The 20,331-nt window shown below is 42.3% G+C and overlaps 1 protein-coding gene and 1 long non-coding RNA gene across 4 annotated transcripts in view; one reads left to right on the top strand and one right to left on the bottom strand.

Moving 5' to 3' along the window:
• WWP1 (WW domain containing E3 ubiquitin protein ligase 1) overlaps positions 1-20,331 on the top strand; it is a 180,594-nt gene that overhangs the window by 122,076 nt on the left and 38,187 nt on the right. For all 3 annotated transcript variants that reach the window (XM_073330654.2, XM_073330653.2, XM_073330655.2), the window contains 7 exons: positions 439-493; positions 570-654; positions 766-894; positions 2,997-3,069; positions 3,953-4,024; positions 4,680-4,768; positions 15,742-15,901. In XM_073330654.2, coding sequence (XP_073186755.1) covers positions 439-493; positions 570-654; positions 766-894; positions 2,997-3,069; positions 3,953-4,024; positions 4,680-4,768; positions 15,742-15,901 — 663 coding nt within the window. The remainder of the gene's footprint in view (positions 1-438; positions 494-569; positions 655-765; positions 895-2,996; positions 3,070-3,952; positions 4,025-4,679; positions 4,769-15,741; positions 15,902-20,331) is intronic.
• LOC140906547 (uncharacterized) lies at positions 12,331-15,387 on the bottom strand. The gene is made up of 3 exons (XR_012157146.1): positions 15,249-15,387; positions 12,774-12,956; positions 12,331-12,607 (listed from the first exon to the last, which is right to left on the bottom strand). It is a non-coding gene; the product is annotated as an uncharacterized LOC140906547 (long non-coding RNA).

Below are 20,331 nucleotides of genomic sequence, written 5' to 3'. Positions count from 1 at the left end.
TAATGATTGATAACATACTTCATTCTTCATTTAGTTAGATGGTATTACTTACCAGGGGTAACGTAAAAAAACTAATACTGTATACTTAGTATTGAATTTTTATTTTTCCTTGGGCATCAGGATAATGTATTTTTGATGCAGATCTTTCAGATGTTACTATACCTTACGTTTTCCTGTACTGTTGTTAGCAAAACTATTGTTCAAGGGATGCTGGAGAGGACAGTCTAAGCAATTCATATGTTGATTCTTTGATGGAGACTATCTTTATAGAAAAAGACATGATCTTGTTTATAAGATTTGACAGAACATGATCTTGTTTATAAGAATTGACAGAACACATAACTTGTGTATTTTAAAAAGTATCTTCATTAGATAGAATTATTTATCTATATTTGTTGTTTAATATAAATGTGTGTCTGGTTTGTTCTTTATAACTAGGCTTCTATGTTGTCAGCAGAAAATGATCCACTTGGGCCTTTACCACCAGGCTGGGGTAAGATGATAAGCTATTAATTTAGTAATGTGACTGTAATTGAAATTTGTTCTTTAATAATTTTTGTTCTTTTCAGAAAGGAGAGTGGATTCAAATGATAGGGTGTACTTTGTGAATCACAACACCAAGACAACACAGTGGGAAGACCCCCGAACTCAAGGGTTGGTGTATATAATGTCTATATTGATGTGTGCAGATCAAATGATCATGCTTAAACATTGTTGTACGTTTCTTCATGTGAAAAAAGTGTACTGTTTTCAATTGTTTTACAGTTTACAAAATGAGGACCCACTTCCTGAGGGCTGGGAAATCAGGTACACTAGAGAAGGTGTCAGATATTTTGTTGATCATAACACAAGGACAACAACCTTCAATGATCCTCGTACTGGAAAATCCTCTGTGTAAGTGTGCAGCTAATAGTTTGTTTTTTTAAAAGATGTTGATTATTCACTGTTTAATAGTGAATAGTATTCCACATATTAATGAATGGTTAATATTTTATCTGGGATCTCAACATTAAGTGCAGAACAAGTTGCTGCCTTGTAAGTATTTTCTATTTTGGAGATGTAACTACCAACCTTACCTTTCTCATTGAAACGTTCAGTGATATAACTTTGTTCTAGGGCTCTCAATTAATCACAGTTAACTCAAGCAAAAACAAATGAACTAGATTAAAAAAATTTGTCACAATTAATTGTTTTAATTGCACTGTTTAATAAAATATCAATTTAAATTCATAAATATTTTGGATGTTTGTCTACTTTTTCAAAGATATTTATTTCAGTTACAACACAGAAAACAAAGTGTACAGTGCTCACTTTATATTATTTTTATTACAAATATTTACACTGTAAAAATATAAACAGAAATTGTATTTTTCAATTCTCCTCGTACAAGTACTGTAGTACAATCTCTTTATCATGTGGGTGCAACTTACAAATGTAGAATTTTTTTTTTTACGTAACTGTACTCAAAAATAAAACAATGTGAAACTTTAGAACCTACAAGTCCACTCAGTCCTATTTTTTTCAGCCAATTGCTCAGACAAACAAGTTTCTTTACATTTATGGGAGATAATGCTGCTCGCTTCTTATTTACACTGTCGCTTGAAAGTGAGAACAGGTATTCGCATGGCACTGATGTAGCCGATGTTGCAAGGTATTTATGTGCCAGGTATGCTAACCATTCGTAAGCCCCTTCATGCTTCGACCACCATTCCAGAGGACATGCTTTCATGCTGATGATGCTCCTTACAAAAATAATGCATTAATTAAATTTGTGACTGAACTCCTTGGGGGAGAATTGTATGTCTCCTGCTGTATTTTACCTGCATTCTGCCATATATGTCATGTTATAGCAGTCTTGGATGATGACCCAGCATATGTTGTTCGATTTAAGGACACTTTCACTGCATATTTGACAAAATGCCAAGAAGGTACCAATAGGAGATTTCTAAAGATAGGTACAGCACTCAACCCAAGGTTTAAGAATCTGAAGTGCCTTTCAAAATCTGAGAGGGCCGAGATATGGACCATGCTGTCTGAAGTCTACATTTGTAAATTACACTTTCACGATAAAGTGATTGCAATACAGTACTTGTATGAGGTGAAATGAAAAATACTATATCTTTTGTTTATCTTTTTTACAGTGCAGATATTTGTAATAAAAAATAATATAAACTGAGCACTGTACACCTTGTATTCTGTGTTGTAACTGAAATCAATATATTTGAGAATGTAGACAAACATCCAAAAAAGATTTAAATAAATGGTATCTATTGTTTAACAGTGATTAAATTAACACTGTAATTAATCGTGTCTATTTTTTTAATTTCACAATTAATTGCGATTAATTTTTTTAATTGTTTGACAGCCCTTCTTTGTTCATTTGATATAATTATTGTCAAGTGCTCTTATACCATGTCTATAAATGCAGTAGAAATAGATTGAGGAAGAGCAGTAAAATTTGAATATTCGCTAGATCATAATTATTAATACAAAGTTTGAAGAAAATAAAGAATATTCAAACACTGGTAATAAAGTATTCTTTTAGCTTAAAATATTGCTATATCAAATATATTGGTAGCTAAACAAAGTAACTCTTGATACCCAGTGTTTCAAAACAATTTACAGATCAATGAATACTTTTTTATAGGTCAGTGAATATAGACGCCCACATGTTGATAGTGCTCTGAACAGCAATTTACATAAAGAGTTAAGACTGACTTCTGATGACATTGTAGGTGGTCTTTCATTAATTCAAGGAGTTAACAGGTTACAAAAATTAGGTTACATTTGAAAGTTGGCTGGGAGATTTTGAACCAACACCAGAAAATAAAACTGGAGTATATGTTAGTCTTTTTATGTGGCCATTTCTTGTGAGCTCGAATTGGTTTTTTTATTGAAATGCACAAACTTGGTCTAGTGGTTAAAATACTGGGAGCTGATTTTACTGTTCGTTATATGTTGTATTTATTTAAAACTTCAAATATATTGTTTTACAGAAATAAAGGCCCACAAATTGCTTATGAACGTAGCTTTAGGTGGAAACTTGCTCATTTCCGTTACTTGTGTCAGGTACTGTAGTAGTAATTAAATCTATCTTTGAAAATTTGAATTTGTGTTTGTGCTGGGGTTTCACTGACTTAGACGCCCCCTTGTGGCTGGGTTTGGGCATAGCCTGCTCATTTTTCCTGGCACCCTTTGTTGACAGTTGCTTCAACCCTCACATAACTTGGCCCTCTGGCCAGGTCATGCATTTATGTCCACCTCTTTTGGGATATATAAAGAGTTCAGCAACGGATGGCTCTGGTGGTTAGATGAGGGGGTCTAGGCCTCTCCTGAACAGAGATGTCGGAGTCTGATCCTTCTGTCTTCAAGGCACTCTCTCGGCTAGATTTCCTATCTCAGGAGTAGGCTTTCTGCCTTCTGTATTCTCTAGCAGCTGGTGGGGGAAACAGAAGACCACTCTTTCCACCAGGTTCTGATCCAGGGCCCAGTGATAGGCGGCTACATCCTCCGCATTAAAGTGCTGTTTGCTACCTCCCTGGATCATTTCCTACCAGTCCCCTCTTCCCCAAAGGAGAAAATAAAGACATTAAATAATTGAAATCAAAGATATGTCAGACCTTCTGAGTGTCTTGAGTCTCTTCTCTGTGGGTTTGGGAAAGTGACTGCAGCCTGGCCCCGGGCAGAAGGAGCTCCTACAGTGCTCCTTCCCAGGAGCTCTGAGTATAGGTCAGTTCACTTCTGCTGCTTGCATGCCTAATGAGTTGGTCTTGTCTCCTTTTGAGTGACTCCTCCAATCCATGCATGCTTTGTGAATGTAGCAGGGATTGGGGCCACCTAGGATCAGCACAGCTGCTTAACCCCGTCTTTACTATATGGGATTTGTAGACCTCATTACAGTGTTCATTTAGTGTGTGCTACCACTTATATGTTGTTGTTTTTATGCTTACAGTCAAATGCATTGCCGAGCCATGTAAAGATTAATGTATCCAGACAGACACTGTTTGAGGATTCCTTCCAACAAGTAAGGCTATGATATCTGCTGTATTAAATACGTACATTGAAGTATGACAGTGTTACAATATGCTGCTCTAGTTTATATGACTATGCAATCGTTAATAGGGAAAACCTTGATTTTAAAAATCTATTGTTCTACCATAACTACTACTTCAAAGATTAAACCATTAAACTTCTCCCCTTCAAAGATTAAACCATTAACTAGGATTTACAATTCTTAACCTATAGCATTCTATACTTCACAGATGAATATGCTGTCTTCTGTGTTAAAAAATATTCCCAGTCTAAAACTGCTTCCTCTCATCCCACCAAAAATACCACTTCAGAGGCATCAGGAAAAATATCAATTAGTTTGGGCCAAAATTATACTTACCCATTAAAGAGGAGTTGCCTAATATATTGAAATAATTTGTTCAATACTTTCCCTGTTCAATACAAAATTTGTAAACTAAAATCATTTAACAAAGCTATTAAATGAATATTTGTACCTCTGTTTAAGGTAAAATGTCGTGATCCCCAACTGGGTCCTTAGATGTTTCCATAATGCATATAATTAATAATAATAAGTCTGAATGTGAAACAATCAGTTTGTTTAATAGGTTGAAAGTAAATTAAATTAGCCTTTGTATTTTTTTAAATTTGTGTTTAAAATTGTTTCATAGATCATGGCTTTAAAACCCTATGACTTAAGGAGGCGATTATATGTTATATTCAGAGGTGAAGAAGGATTGGATTATGGTGGTTTGGCAAGGTAAAGGAAATTCCTTATAAATCTTGTTTCAAATACTTGTAGATTTTATTTTTAAATTAGAAGATTGCACTCTTAGCAAAATAGGGTTGTAACTTGTGGAAAGAGGCCCACTCACTTTGCATATTCTATTGTTGTGACCTAGGTAACCTTTTTAGCCACTTTCAGTAGGTCGGCCTGAGACCCAAGAGGTTTTTACGGTCTCTCTGAAAGTCAACCCAAATAAGGCTCAGTTATAAGCCTCTAAAAATTGCAGTTTGCACGTGTTCTGTAGAGGTTTGTTAGAGGCTGGCAGGAAAATTCTTCCAACATTCTGAGGGGCCAAGCAGGGTGACTACTTTGATTAGTGTCCTCACGGGTGTTCCGTCTGAGGAGCACATGTGCACCTTTGATCGCAGATTTTTGGTAGCAGTGCCTGCACATGTGCCCTACACATCCTCATGTTCTGGATTGAAACTTTATAGGGCTATGTGAGCAAATCGCCCTCAATTCCTTCTCAACTGCCTTTGGCCAGAGATGGAGTCTACTGCATGCCTGTTTACTGTGTATCTGTTTTCCCCCTTGTATTAGTGTTTTAGCTTTGTAGTGAGTTCCGAGTAGTAGTAGGTTTAGTACCTTATAATTGGAACATGTGTTCCCCTTTCCTTTTCTAACAACAACAACAAAAACCATACACACACACACACTCTCTCTCTCTCTCTCTCGGTTTTCTTTTTCCACTAATGAGGGCTTGAAAAACTTTTTCTTGTCAGGGATGATGGCCTCATCAGGATTTAACAGGTACTTCTCTTGTCGAGAAGCAGTCCCTTTTAGTGACTAGCACTGTGACTTGACTTAGAATGATTTCATACCTGGCCCAAAGCTTCTTACAGCATAGTTGCTGCCCTCATAGAATATCAGGGTTGAAAGGGACCTCAGGAGATCATCTAGTCCAACCCCCTGCTCAAAGCAGGACCAATCCCCAATTTTTGCCCCAGATCCCTAAATGGCCCCCTCAAAGATTGAACTCAGAACCCTAGGGTTAGCAGGCCAATGCTCAAACCACTGAGCTATCCCTCCCTCCAATAAATAACTTGTTGCCTGGAAGACTCTCACGTTCCCAGCAAGTGTAAAATCCACTCTTTTTTAAAGGGATGAGCCCATAAAAACAAGGATATTGAGTATAGGCTATTAATGATGGAGCAAGCTTTAAAACTGGCTTCAGACCTGAGTATAGAGACACTTCCCTATCCCCCGTATGGGGACCCTTCATATCTGTCAATGCCCTGTTGTCAATGAGATCACAGTCACTGATAGCTTCCAAGGGGAAGACGGTACCAAAACTGCGATTCCCAAAATTTTCTCCTTGACTGACATACCAACAACCGCACTGCCAATAACGAGAGCTTCCCATTCCAGGGATAAGGAAGAGGATAAGAAGAGCAAAACAGAGTTCTTCTTTGAGTGATTACACGTCCTTTCTACTGTAGGTGGGCGTGTGCATCTCGTGCACAGTTGTTGGAGATTTTTTCCTTAGCAGTACTTGTCAGGGCATCGTGAGCATTCTCTTTTGCTTCATGACATTTCATGCAGCCATAAAGGGGACCACTCTGCCCCTGACTCCACTCAGTTGTTTCCTAGTACCAATGACGGTGGTGGTTGGAGCTGCCATCTTTCTTTGTTCATATCTTCCATTCCTTAGTGTAAATAGTACCTGTAGCATTAGTTTTTAGTCTCTTATAGTATATCTGAAGAGTTAGTTATAGGATTACGTTAAGTATAGTACCTTTTTAGTGTAGGGTTACTGGTGTCTCGGTTGGGTACTGGGCTCGTTACCGGACTGATACCCTGTTCTCCTGGATTCAAGGCCTGTCATTCATGTTACCGATCTATGACAGTGAGTGACCCACACCACAGCTCCTTAAGTGTCTGGGAGAGGTGCATGTTAGTGACAGATGTCACATTTGTAGAGGGTTCAACCCTGCTTGAAAAACGACAGGGCTGCCAGACTCAAGTACTTGCTCATGGTGTCTGTGGTTCTTCTGCCATCGGAACCCTCCTGCTTCAAATGGGTACCAAGCAATTCTGAGTCTGTTAGGAGTTCTCTTCCTGTTCTGACAGCGTCCTCAGGCTGAACTTTGTCGCTGGTGCCTAACAGACTGCATAAGTCTGCTAAAAACTTGGTACCAAGACCTTCTAAAAAGAAGGCACTGAGTGTTCAAAAGGCCTCGGGGCACTCAAAAAAGTCACACCCCTTCAAGCAGTCTGTGAGCCAGGAGGGACTGCTGACTCTGGAACCCAGGAAGGGTCTATTAGGACCAAACCCTGAAGAATTGGCATACCTTTCACTATTGCAGGCTCAAGGAGCCCTTTCCGGTGACATTGACACCTGTGGCTTTCAAGGCAGCCAGAGAGTTGCTTAACTTGGTACCAACTTCTCCTGTGATTCAAGAGCCTTGTATAGTAACAGTATTGGAACCATGTACTCCTATGGGCCTGGTACCAGAGGAAGGAAGATGGTGACTTTCCTGCAGATGCTCCAGGTGTCTGGCTGATGTAGAAGTGCAAGAAAGGAGCAGAGAGGTTTGGGAAGCCCTAAAGAGTAGAGGATGGTCACTGGTATGGAGGTTGGACCCAGCCCCAGAGCACTACTTGGTACCAGCCACTTCCACTCTTGCAGCACCTTTTTGTAGGATTGCACCCAGAGGTAAGGCAGCAATGATTTCACTGATGCCCTCTTCACCACGGTTGGAACCTCTGTCCCTGGTACTGACACATTCAGCTCCCCCCGTGGTCGGAGGAAACAGACTTTGCAGTGGACTCAGAAGTCGGATCTGTTGTGTCTTGACCTGAGCATGCCACCAGTAGAGGTCAGCACCACCATGTTGTGCAACGGACATTTGACAAAATTTCCATACTTAGTGATGGACATGGGTGGGGGGAGTTGTCATTCAGTCATTCAGTTTTTTGAAAAATTACCACGGACCTCAAAATTTTTACCACGGACACTTGTGTCCATGTATGGACACGTTGCTGACCCCTGCCCACTAGCCCCAGTGGGGTACCTGCCAGCAGTGGTACCATCCACGGTCTCAGCGTCCTTAGAGCAAGGGGCCTATGCAATACTGGGTCCAACCTCCATACCAGTGACCATCCTCTACTCTTTAGGACTTCCCAAACCTCTCTGCTCCTTTCTTGCACTTCTACCTCAGCCAGACACCTGGAGTATCTGCAGGAAGGTCACCATCTTCCTTCCTCTGGTACCAGGCTCTGTACAGTGCAGGCAGAGCTGCATGCTTAGGATTCCCTTGTAGAGGCATTGGAGGAGGGAACTTCTCAACAATCTTTGGCCTCTTCTTCATTGTCACTTGATGAGGCAGTAGTGATTGAATCTACTTCTCCCCTTCATAATGATTTTAGAGCTCATGAAGACTTGTTGAGGAGGTGGCTGTAGCTCTAGATATCCAGTCAGAAGAGGTACAGGAAAGGACACGTAGGCTTGTAGGCATTTTAGCCTCTGCGGGACCCTCTAGGGTAGCTCTCCCTATTAATGAGGCTATCCTGGATCCTGTCAAGATTTCATAGGAGACCTCTTCGTCTCTGCCTCCCACTGCCAAGACAGTGAAGAAGAGATGCCGTCAATCAATAAGGCAGAGAACACCAACCCAGATACGCCCCATATGACAAAGAGTGGAAATGGTTAGAGATTTTTGGGAAGGCCTATTCATCAGCCATTCTGCAATTTTGTATTGCCACTTATGCCGCACTGTGGGCGAAATACCACCACACTAATTATTTCAAATTGACAGACTTTAATGACCACAAACCAGAGAACATAAGGAACGAAATTAAAGCCATCATCTCAGAGGGCTATCTCCAAGCTAGAACCACCTTACAGGTGTCTTTAGATGCAGCAGACACAGCAGCACGCTCCACAGCCATAGTTACATACAGTGCTTCATGGCTTCACCTGTCTGGCTTCCCTAGGGAGGTGCAATCCACTATGGGAGGACCTCTCCTTTGATGGCCAGAAGCTATTTGCAGCAAAGACTGATGAGTCCCTTCAACACACTGAAGGACTCTCGGTGACCCTTCGCTCTCTTGGGATATACACTCCTGCATCAAGAAAAAACAGGGTAAATACTATCCCACTCAGTGTACAAGGTCTGCCCCATACGTCCAACAACAGAGGCAGTATGACACACACAAGCAGACGGAGACTTTCAAGGTGTTCACCTCCTCCAGCTCAATCATTGGCATCTCAACAGCCATCAGCAAAACAAGAAGTTTGAGGGTTCGGTCAAGAACCCAAGAGACCTCCCTCATTCCTCAGTGCTGACACCATCATTGACCATCCCCTTTTTGGACACCGTTTGATCCCTTTCTATTCAGCTTGGAAATCCATCACCACAGTCAAATGGGTTCAAGAAATAATCTACCCAGGCTATTTGATACCATTAACCTCCATCCCACCTCACCACCCTCCCTCTCCATCCCACTTCAGGGACCCCTCTTATGAACAACTTTTACAGCAAGAAGTAACCCACCTTCTGTGTCTGGGCGCTAAGGAACTGGTACCATCCTAACACAGAGGGAAAGGCTTTTATTCCTACTACTACTTAACCCAGAAAATGGAGGATGAAGACCTATTCTAGACCTCAGAAAACTCAACAAATTTGTAAGGGTCCAACAGTGCAGGATGGTCACATTAGCAACAATACCACCAGCACAGGAACAGAGGGACTGATTCTTGGCCCTCAACCTCTAAGATGCCTATTTTCACCATATATCCCACTCACAGGAGGTTCCTCAGATTTACTGTGGGGACAGAACATATCAATACAAAGCTCTACCTTTTGGACTTTGACAGCACCACAGGTGTTTTCTAAAATTCTTGACGTACTGGTGGCACACGTCCACAAGCAGGGATTGATGATTACCTACTTGAACCATTTCCTACTAAAAGCATCCACCTGGGCAGATACCTTAGACATTACTTACAAGAAAATCACCCTTTTTTCGCAACTGGGATTACAGCTAAACATACAAAAATCAGTACTGATACCGGTGCAGAAACTAAACATCATTGGGGCCCATCTCGATGCTCTGGAGGCCAAAACATCACTACCGCTGGACAGAGTTGTCACTATAGTCAGTCTGATCTCCACTGTACTGAACAGCGCATGCATATGAGCATGGACCTGCCTCCAACTATTTGGCCATATGGCAGCAACCACATTCGTGGTACAACATGCATGACTTCAAATGTTCTGCATCCAAGGTTGGCTAAGCGCCAGCTACATTCCACACAGACACAGCCTAAACAAGCGCCTCACCATGCCGCTCAAAGTCAGGCACTCTACACTGGTGGATCCAACCCCACAACGTGTGTTTGGGAGTCCCGTTCACACAGACTTAGCCTTCAATCATAGTCACATCAGACGCATCCTTGATAGGTTGGGGGGTGAGGGGGTGCTTACCTACAGCACCACACAGTTCAGGGCAGACAGTCTCCTTCCGAGACATATTTACATATAAACATTCTGGAACTGAGTGTGGTTCACGATGTGTGCTTGTACATCCTGCCCTTGATCAGGAATGAGACCATAAGGGTAATGATGGGCAACATTACCTGCATGTTTTATATAAACTGGCAGGGAGGAGCAAGATCACACTCCCTATGTGCCAAAGCCATGAAACTATGGAACTGGTATATCTGGCACAATGTCAACATGTCGGCCTCATATCTCCCAGGATGTCTGAATACTACAGTGGATATGCTGAGCAGAGAATTCTCTCAGAACCACAAGTGGGACCTAAACAACAAAGGCCTACAGAACATATTCAAACACTGGGGTCACCCATCCATAGACCTCTTCACAAGATCCCAGAATTACAAATGCCCATAATTCTGCTTGAGAGCAGGGTTGGGTTTCCGATCACTGGGCGATGCCTTCTTCCTCAAACGGGATGCATCTCTGCTATAAACGTTTCCCCTGTTCCCCTTACCGTCGAGGGTTATATACAAAATAAGAACCAACAAGGCCAAAGTCATCTTGATAGCCCCCACATGGCCCAGACAAACTTGGTACTTGTACCTGTTGCGGATGACGGTATGTACACTACGCACTGTTCCGCTTGTGCCAAACCTTCTCACAGGACCCCTCTCATGAGCAATTGCTGACACAGGAGATCTCGTCATTCCTAAATCTAAGAGTCATATGGCCAGTCCCACTACATTACAGGGGAAAAATATCTATACAAGTTTTTTTTATGATATTCAGGGAAAACGGGTTGGATGCTGATGCTAGCTCTCAGACAACTGAACAAGCATGTCAGATATCTGAAATTCAAGATGGTGTCTCTATGAGCTACAATATCCTCCCTGGAATTAGGAGACTGGTTTGCAACCCTCAACCTCAAAGATGCTGACTTCAGCCTTCTCACAAAAGATTTCTTTGTTTCAATTTTAATCACAAATGTTATCAGTACTGGGTCCTACCTTTCGGCTTGTCATCCGCCCCAAGGGTATTCTCAGAAATCATGGTGGTCATAGCTACCTGCCTCTGTTGTCTGGGAATAACTCTCTTTCCGTACCTGGACGTCTGGCTCTTCAAGGGCAGTCATTTTGGGAGTATGGTTGGCAGTTCAAACAACAGCTTCACTATTTCAAAGTCTAGCCCTGCAGATAATTCTTGAGAAATCAATCTTGATCCCTATACAACAAATTTTCTTCATAGGAATGCTTCTGGATTTGATAATGGGCAGAACTTATTTCCCTCTTGACAGGTTCATTTGTCTGAAGAACCTTATACAAAAGGTGCGGCTCAGTCCTCAAGTTCCAGCAAGGACATGTCTGCAGCTTCTGGAACTTGAGGACTGAGCTGCATTTTTGTGACACAAAACACCAGGTTGTATCTTCAATGTCTCCAGAGGTGGCTCAGGATTGTTTATCTACCCAGTAAATAGTCTCAACAAGCAGGTATTTTACCCAGTCTGGTCCTACAGTCACTCACCTGGTGAATTAATCCATCTAAAGTTTGTGCAGGAATCCTACAGTCATTTTAACAGAATCCCCATACAGTCATATTAACAAAGGATGCTTCCCTCCTGGGATGGGGAGCATGTTTAGGTCCTCTCACAGTCCAAGGCAAATGGTCACAAGAGGAACAGCACTGGCACATCAAACTGTTGGAATTAAGTGCAGTCAGAAATGCTTGCCTCCACTTTTTTCTCCTACTCAAAAACAAGTCCATCAAGATCATGACAAATAACATAGCGTACATGTATTATATCTGTCGTGGTGGTGGAGCGCTTTTCACCTCATTGCACTGAAGTGATAAAGCTTTGGAACTGGTGCATAGCTAATCAGATAGTCATCTTAGCTTCTTACCTCCTAGATGGACAAAACACCATGGCAGATGACCTGAGCAGACATCTCTCCCTAAACTATAAATGGGAGTTGGATTCCTGAGTCCTCAACAAAATATTCAGAACTTGGGGATTTCCAGAGATCGACCTTTTTGCCACAGCAACCAACACAAACTGCAGGAAGTTTTGGTCCTGAGGTGGGCTTGATCCCTAATCTCTAGGAGATGCTTTCCTCATTACATGGACAAGGGATCTCTTCTATGCATATTCTCCAGCTCCATTGCTCTTTAAGGTCTTTATCAAGATTAGAAAGGACCAAGCCAAAGTGAGATTGATTGCACCAACTTGACATTAAACCTTACCTCATTAAACTCACCTCTTGTCCTCCATGGCGGCTCCGATCAGATCTCGATTGTTCTCTCAGGATGTGTATCAAATGCTTCACCCCCATCTGAATGTCCTATAACTACAAGTTTAGTTCTGAATGGTTCTCTGGAATAGACACAACATATTCATGAGAAGTACAAGAGATACTGTTAAATAACAGAAAGGAATCTAGTAAACATACCTTCAGAAATGAAATAAGGAATGGTGTCCCTAACCTCTGTTTGTCAGAGGGTAGAGAAGGATGGCAGGAGAGAGATCATTTGATCATTACCTGTAAAGTTTACTCCCTCTGGGGCATCTGACATTGACTCTGTAGGTGGACAGGATACTGGGCTGGATGGACCTTTGGTCTGACCCAGTATGGCCGTTCTTATGTTCTGAGGACGATATAACCTTTGGTGTAACTGGCGCCCTTTCTCCGATCCAGTCATCTCTTTCCTCAGTCTTGGATTACCTGTTGGAATTGAAAAATGCAGGCTTTTCTATGATTTCTATTAGGGTTTCTTTAGTGGCAATAACAGCTTTCTGTGTGCCAGTAGAATATTTCTTGGTGTTTGCTCATTAGAAAGGGATAGATAATATAGCTAGGTAACAGAAAATATCATATTGCCTCTATATAAATCTATGGTATGCCCACATCTTGAATACTGTGTGCAGATGTGGTCACCCCATCTCAAAAAAGATGTATTGGAATTGGAAAAGGTTCAGAAAAGAGCAACAAAAATGATTAGGGGTATGGAACTGCTTTCATATGAGGAGAGATTAATAAAATTGGGACTTTTCATCATGGAAAATAGACGACTAAGGGGCGATACAATAGAGATCTATAAAATCATGACCAGTGTGGAGAAAGTAAATAAGGAAGTGTTGTTTACTCCTTCTCATAACACAAGAACTAGGGGCCACCAAATGAAATTAGTAGGCATCAGGTTTAAAACAAACAAAAGGAAGTATTTCTTCACACAATGCACAGTCAACCCCTGGAACTCTTTGCCAGAGGATGTTGTGAAAGTCAAGTCTACAACATGGTTCAAAAAAGAACTAGATAAATTCATTGAGGATAGGTTCATTAATGGCTATTAGCCAGGATGGGCAAGGATGGTGTCCCTAACCTCTGTTTGCCAGAAGCTGGGAATGGGCAACAGGGGATGGATCACTTGATGATTACCTGTTCTGTTCATTCCCTCTGGAGCTCCTGACATTGGCCACTGTTGGAAAACAGGATGCTGGGCTAGATGGACCTTTGGTCTGACCCGTTTTTTTTCTGACCCTTTTTTTTTTGGTTCTTATCTGATGACAACAAGATTCCTAGAAGGATTTTACCGCAGATTGTATACCCCCTATGTGGCTTTGGGATCTTAACCTGGGTCTTAACTATCTCACAGAACAACTGTCTAAGCCATTAGTTATGTGTTCACTGCTACTTCTGTCTATGAAGATGGCCTTCTTGGGGACAATCACTTCTGCTTAAAGGGCTCTAAATGGCAGATCTTCCCTTTACTTTGTTCTCCAAGGAGAAAGTGTCTTTATGACTTCATCCTAAGTTCTTAGCTAGAGTGTACTCTGAAATTTAAGTCAGCCAAACTATTCACCTTTTGTTTATTTTTCCAAAGCCACATCAGTTTTCACAAATGTCTGCTTTTCATATACTAGATGTTAAGAGGGTCTTAACCTTTTATTTGGACAGGACAAGACCATTTAGGAAAACCCCTAGACGTTGTTTCTACCGCAGATAAGCACTCCTTTAAACCTATCTCCCTCAGTCTTTTTAAGTAGCTCTCTGAATATTATTGCCTACTATGGTTTCACTGACGTTACATATCTCCTAAGAGTGACTGGATACTCTACTGCTATATCTGTATCTATATTCAAAGACGTTCCAGTTACTGAAATCTGCAGGGCAGCAACATGGTCCTTTGTGCACACATTTTCTGACCACTATGCCCTAATTTATGCTGCAAGATCAGATGCAGTAGGCAATGCAGTTCTTTCTTCAGTGATAGACTCTGTTCCAAAACTCCCACCTCCTTAAAGGGTTACTGCTAAGAAGTCACCTAAAGTGGAGTACCCACAGGGACACTACTCAAACAAGGAGCAGTGATTCAACTTGTGCAGTAACTGGAGTTCTTTGAGATGTGTATCCCTGTGGGTGCTCTGCAACCCACCCTCCTCCCCTGCTTCAGAACTGCCTCTGTGGGTTTTGCGGTAGAGAAGGAACTGAGGGCAGTTTGCCCTTGTAGCCCTATATAGACTTGGTACAGGGCACAAGGATGTGCAGGGCGCGTGTGTGACCAGAACGGGCACTGCTACTAAAAATCTCTAATCAGAGGCCCAGGGGCACGTGTCCCTAAAGTGGAACAACCACAGACACATATTTTAAAAGAACTCTAGTTACTGCACAAGGTGAGTAACCTCTCCTTTCCCTGCAATTCCTTGTCCTGACAGCTGGGTGCTACTATGATGCCAGGACCCTTAAATGAGAACAGAATGTGTTTTGCTTGTGCTCTCAGTGCTCCACTTGCTGCATATATTCAGGCAATATGGAGGAGGAGGAAGAAGAAGAAGCAGCACTACTTAAATGCATGGAGATTAGGAGCAGAGGAATTAGAGCAACAGGCTGGGAGTTGATAGGAGCAGGGCAGAAAGGAACAGAAGGGACGGGCAAAAAGGTCTGTAACCCTACACACCCTTCTAAAGCATGGAATACAACTGAGGTTTCCTGAGTCTCAATAGCTGTGAAACTCACAGGCAAAGTGCGTGTCTTATTCCTCTTCAGCATAGGGTGTGAATGGTGTGCAGTAAATAAGGCATGGGGCCACACGTTGAATGATGAGGAAAAATGAAGTATTGAATACTTGCTCATTTGATGAACACTGTCTATCCTGTGCGCTGATTGAGGCAACGGTCCTGTGGGGAAAAAAATATAATATGTAGTCATATAGTTAAAGATTATATCATAATGCAGACTCAGAAGTGAGCTGAGTTAAGGCTGCACAGGAACTTTAATTCTGACATTTCCTACCTTTTGAGAACTTGACTTTCTAGACTTAATTTTTTTATTGCTTTTTTTTTTGTAGTACATATACAATGCCATGTATCATGTTCTTTCTTTCACAGTTGTGTGAACAATATTTTTGTTGGTTTACCCATGTTTAAACTATTTTGCTCATCCATTTGTAGGAAGCTGTGATAAAAATCTGTGTTTGTTATGGATTATCTCTGTGTTTTGTTTTGTTTAGAGAATGGTTTTTCTTGCTTTCCCATGAAGTTCTAAACCCTATGTACTGTCTATTTGAGTATGCTGGCAAGAGCAACTACTGTCTGCAGATAAATCCAGCATCAACGATTAATCCAGATCATCTTTCATATTTCTGTTTCATTGGGCGCTTTATTGCTATGGTAAGTTGAATTCTAAAAGTGTTATTTTTTTGTTGTTATGGTTAGTTTTAAATATGTTACAGAAACAATAAAATATATTTACCTGCTTACATTTTTTCCCCAAGATTAGTTCAGCTCTTGCTAAATAGGAGATTTAAGTATGTACGGCAGTTTATCCAGGATAATTCATTAACAATAAAAGTCTCTTACATTCATAAGATTCCTGAGGAGGATGATAAAGTTTGTGAGCAGAAAAGAAGTGTCAAAATGTTAGTCTAAGTTTGATACAGGTACTTGATACAGAATGTTGATTTGATTTTTTTCATATACCTCATTTGGCTGTCTAAATTAGTATCTTCTTAAAAATCTATCCACAATCTTCATAGGAAGACTCTCCAAACTATGTAGGCTACAGCAAAAGTATACATTAATTTAATTTTTACAAAAGACTAGTCAAAAACTACTGAAATATTGTTTACTGTACACTGTAAATCATCTCGAGCTTGATTCTCACTGAACCTGGACGGAGCTTAGGTGTAATGGAGGATGACAGGGAGCTGATCACACCATTCCTTGATTCTCAGTCACCCACACCCTCCTTAAATTAAAAGGGTCATTTTAACATATGCTGCTGGCATAAGGTCCCTTATGCACCTAATGTCTTAAAATTTGGCTGTAATGGAGTTCTACTCTGCCATGCTCCTTCCCTTCCTCTATTGACATGCCCTCCTTTCCACATCACCATCATGCCTTCTGCTGGGAAGAACAGGGTGGAGCACATGGGAGGAAGGCTCTATAATACTAGATGCAATGCCCTACAGATCCTTGAACTGAACCAAGAGTCCTGAGTCATACATTTCCTTGCTATTAGCAAATACCTGGGAAACCCTCAGGCAAACTGTGTGTATTGGTCCATGTAGTAGTAAGCAGCTGTTTATTCCTTTAGCTCAAGCAGTAGAGGTCTGCTATTGATCTACAGGTCTGAACCCAACTGGTGAACTGACATGGAGCTTAATATGATTCCACATGAAAGAATTTTTGTTGTGTTCTTTTTAGTTTAGGGTGTTTGGTTTTTTTTTTTTTAAATTCCATCCAAAAACACTAGTAAAATGTTATGGTTGCAGAGTCAAGCATTCAAAAAAATTAGAAAATGTGAAAATTAAGATTGGCTGTGCAACCTTAGTTTTCATGGTTTCATAGTTTCCAAGGCAAGATGGGACGATTGTGATCATGTGATCTGACCTTCTGTGTAGCACAGCCATAGCACTTCCCCAAAATAATGTTTAAAGCCTATCTTGATTTAAAAATTGCTGCTGTTGGAGAATCCATCACGACCTGTGATAAATTGTTCCAGTGGTTAATTACCCTCACTATTAAAAATGTGTGCCATATTTCCAGTCTGAATTTATCTAGCTTCAACTTCCAGCCATTGAATTGTGTTATACCTTTGTCTGCTAGACTGAAGAGCCCATAGTTTAAATATTTATTCACCATGTAGGTACTTAAAGGCTTTAATCAAGTCAACACTTAATCTTCTTGTTGTTAAGCTAAATAATTGAGCTCCTTGTGTTTATCACTATAGTGGAGGCTTTCTAAACATTTAATCACTTTCATGGCTCTTCTCTGAACCCTCTTCAATTTATCAACATCCTTCTTGAATTGTGGACATCAGAGCTGGACTCAGTATTCCAGTGCCAATATAGAGCTAAAATAATCTCTCTACTCCTACTTGTGATTCTCCTGTTTATTCATCCAAGGATCACATTAACCCTTTTAGCCACAGGAGCGCGTGTTCAGCTGATTATCCACCAGAGCCCACAAATCTTTTTCAGTCAGTGCTTCCCAGAATAGAGTCCCTCATCCTGTAAATATGGTCTATATTCTTTGTTCCTAGATGTATACATTTACATTTGGCAGTATTAAAATATATATTACTTGTTTACTCCCCACTTACCAAGCGATCCAGAGTACTCTGTATTAGTGGCCTGTCCTCATTCTTTCCCACTCTCCCAATTTTTATGTCATCTGCAAATTTTATCAGTAGTAATTTTTTCTTCCAGGTCATTGATAACTATGTCAAATAGCATAAGACCAAGCACAGTTGGCTCTCCCCAGGAACACACCGGTTCAATGATTGCTCATTTACAATTACACTTTGGGTATGTCTACACTACGAAATTAGGTCGAATTTATAGAAGTCGGTTTTTTAGAAATCGGTTTTATATATTCGAGTGTGTGTGTCCCCACAGAAAATGCTCTAAGTGCATTAACTCGGCGGAGCGCTTCCACAGTACCGAGGCAAGCGTCGACTTCCAGAGCATTGCACTGTGGGTAGCTATCCCACAGTTCCCGCAGTCTCCGCTGCCCATTGGAATTCTGGGTTGAGATCCCAATGCCTGATGGGGCTAAAACATCGTCGCGGGTGGTTCTGGGTACATATCGTCAGGGCCCCGTTCCCTCCCTCCCCCCGTGAAAGCAAGGGCAGACAATCATTTCGTGCCTTTTTTCCTGAGTTACCTGTGCAGACGCCATACCACGGCAAGCATGGAGCCCGTTCAGGTAACCGTCACCCTATGTCTCCTGGGTGCTGGCAGACGCGGTACGGCATTGCTACACAGTAGCAGCAACCCCTTGCCTTGTGGCAGCAGACGGTACAGTACGACTGGTAGCCGTCATCGTCATGTCTGAGGTGCTCCTGGTCGCCTCTGTGAGGTCGTGTAGTCCTGCAGTCAGTCCTATTGAACCGTCTTATGGTGAGCGGGCAGGCGATACGGACTGCTAGCAGTCGTACTGTACCATCTTCTGCCGAGCAGCCATGAGATGTGGATGGCATGCAGTCCTTCTGCACCATCTGCTGCCAGCCAAAGATGTAAAAGATAGATGGAGTGGATCAAAACAAGAAATAGACCAGATTTGTTTTGTACTCATTTGCTTCCCCCCCTCCGCTGTCTAGGGGACTCATTCTTCTAGATCACACTGCAGTCACTTACAGAGAAGGTGCAGCGAGGTAAATCTAGCCATGTATCAATCAGAGGCCAGGCTAACCTTCTTGTTCCAATAAGGACAATAACTTAGGTGCACCATTTCTTATTGGAACCCTCCGTGAAGTCCTGCCTGAAATACTCCTTGATGTAAAGCCACCCCCTTTGTTGATTTTAGCTCCCTGAAGCCAACCCTGTAAGCGCCCCTCCCAGCGTCAGAGCAATGGCAAACAATCGGGCATCTGAGAGTGCTGTCCAGAGCACTCACAATGGAGCACTCTGATGGGGCTAAAACATTGTCGCGGGTGGTTCTGGGTACATGTCGTCAGGCCCCCCCCGTTCCCTGCCTCCCTCCCTCCGTGAAAGCAAGGGCAGACAATCGTTTCGCGCCTTTTTTCATGAGTTACCTGTGCAGACGCCATACCACGGCAAGCATGGAGCCAGCTCAGGTAACCGTCACCCTATGTCTCCTGGGCGCTGGCAGATGCGGTACGGCTTTGCTGCACAGTAGCAGCAACCCATTGAATTCTGGCAGCAGACGGTGCAATACGATTGGTAGTCGTCCTCGTCGTGTCCGAGGTGCTCCTGGCCACGTCGGCTGGGAGCGCCTGGGCAGACATGGGCGCAGGGACTAAATTTGGAGTGACTTGACCAGGTCATTCTCTTTAGTCCTGCAGTCCTATTGAACCGTCTTATGGTGAGCGGGCAGGCGATACGGACTGCTAGCAGTCGTACTGTACCATCTTCTGCCAGGCAGGCAAGAGATGAGGATTGCTAGCAGTCGTATTGTACCATCTTATGCCAGGCAGGCAAGAGATGAAGATGGCTAGCAGTCGTACTGTACCATCTTCTGCCGAGCAGCCATGAGATGTGGATGGCATGCAGTCCTTCTGCACCGTCTGCTGCCAGCCAAAGATGTAAAAGATAGATGGAGTGGGTCAGAACAAGAAATAGACCAGATTTGTTTTGTACTCATTTGCCTCCTCCCCTGTCTAGATCACACTGCAGTCACTCACAGAGAAGGTGCAGCGAGGTAAATCTAGCCATGTATCAATCAGAGGCCAGGCTAACCTCCTTGTTCCAATAACAACGATAACTTAGGTGCACCATTTCTTATTGGAACCCTCCGTGCAGTCCTGCCTGAAATACTCCTTGATGTACAGGCACACCCTTTGTTGATTTTAGCTCCCTGAAGCCAACCCTGTAAGCCGTGTCGTCAGTTGCCCCTCCCTCCGTCAGAGCAACGGCAGACGATCGTTCCGCGCCTTTTTTCTGTGCGGACGCCATACCAAGGCAAGCATGGAGGCCGCTGAGCTCATTTTGGCAATTAGGAGCACATCAACCACCACACGCATTATCCAGCAGTATATGCAGCACCAGAACATGGCAACGCGATACCGGGCGAGGAGGCGACGTCAGCGCGGTCCCGTGAGTGATCAGGACATGGACACAGATTTCTCTGAAAGCATG

The sequence above is a fragment of the Lepidochelys kempii genome, chromosome 2, assembly GCF_965140285.1.
Source record: "Lepidochelys kempii isolate rLepKem1 chromosome 2, rLepKem1.hap1, whole genome shotgun sequence".
Lineage (NCBI taxonomy): Eukaryota > Metazoa > Chordata > Testudines > Cheloniidae > Lepidochelys > Lepidochelys kempii.
This window is presented reverse-complemented; position numbering and strand designations above follow the sequence as displayed.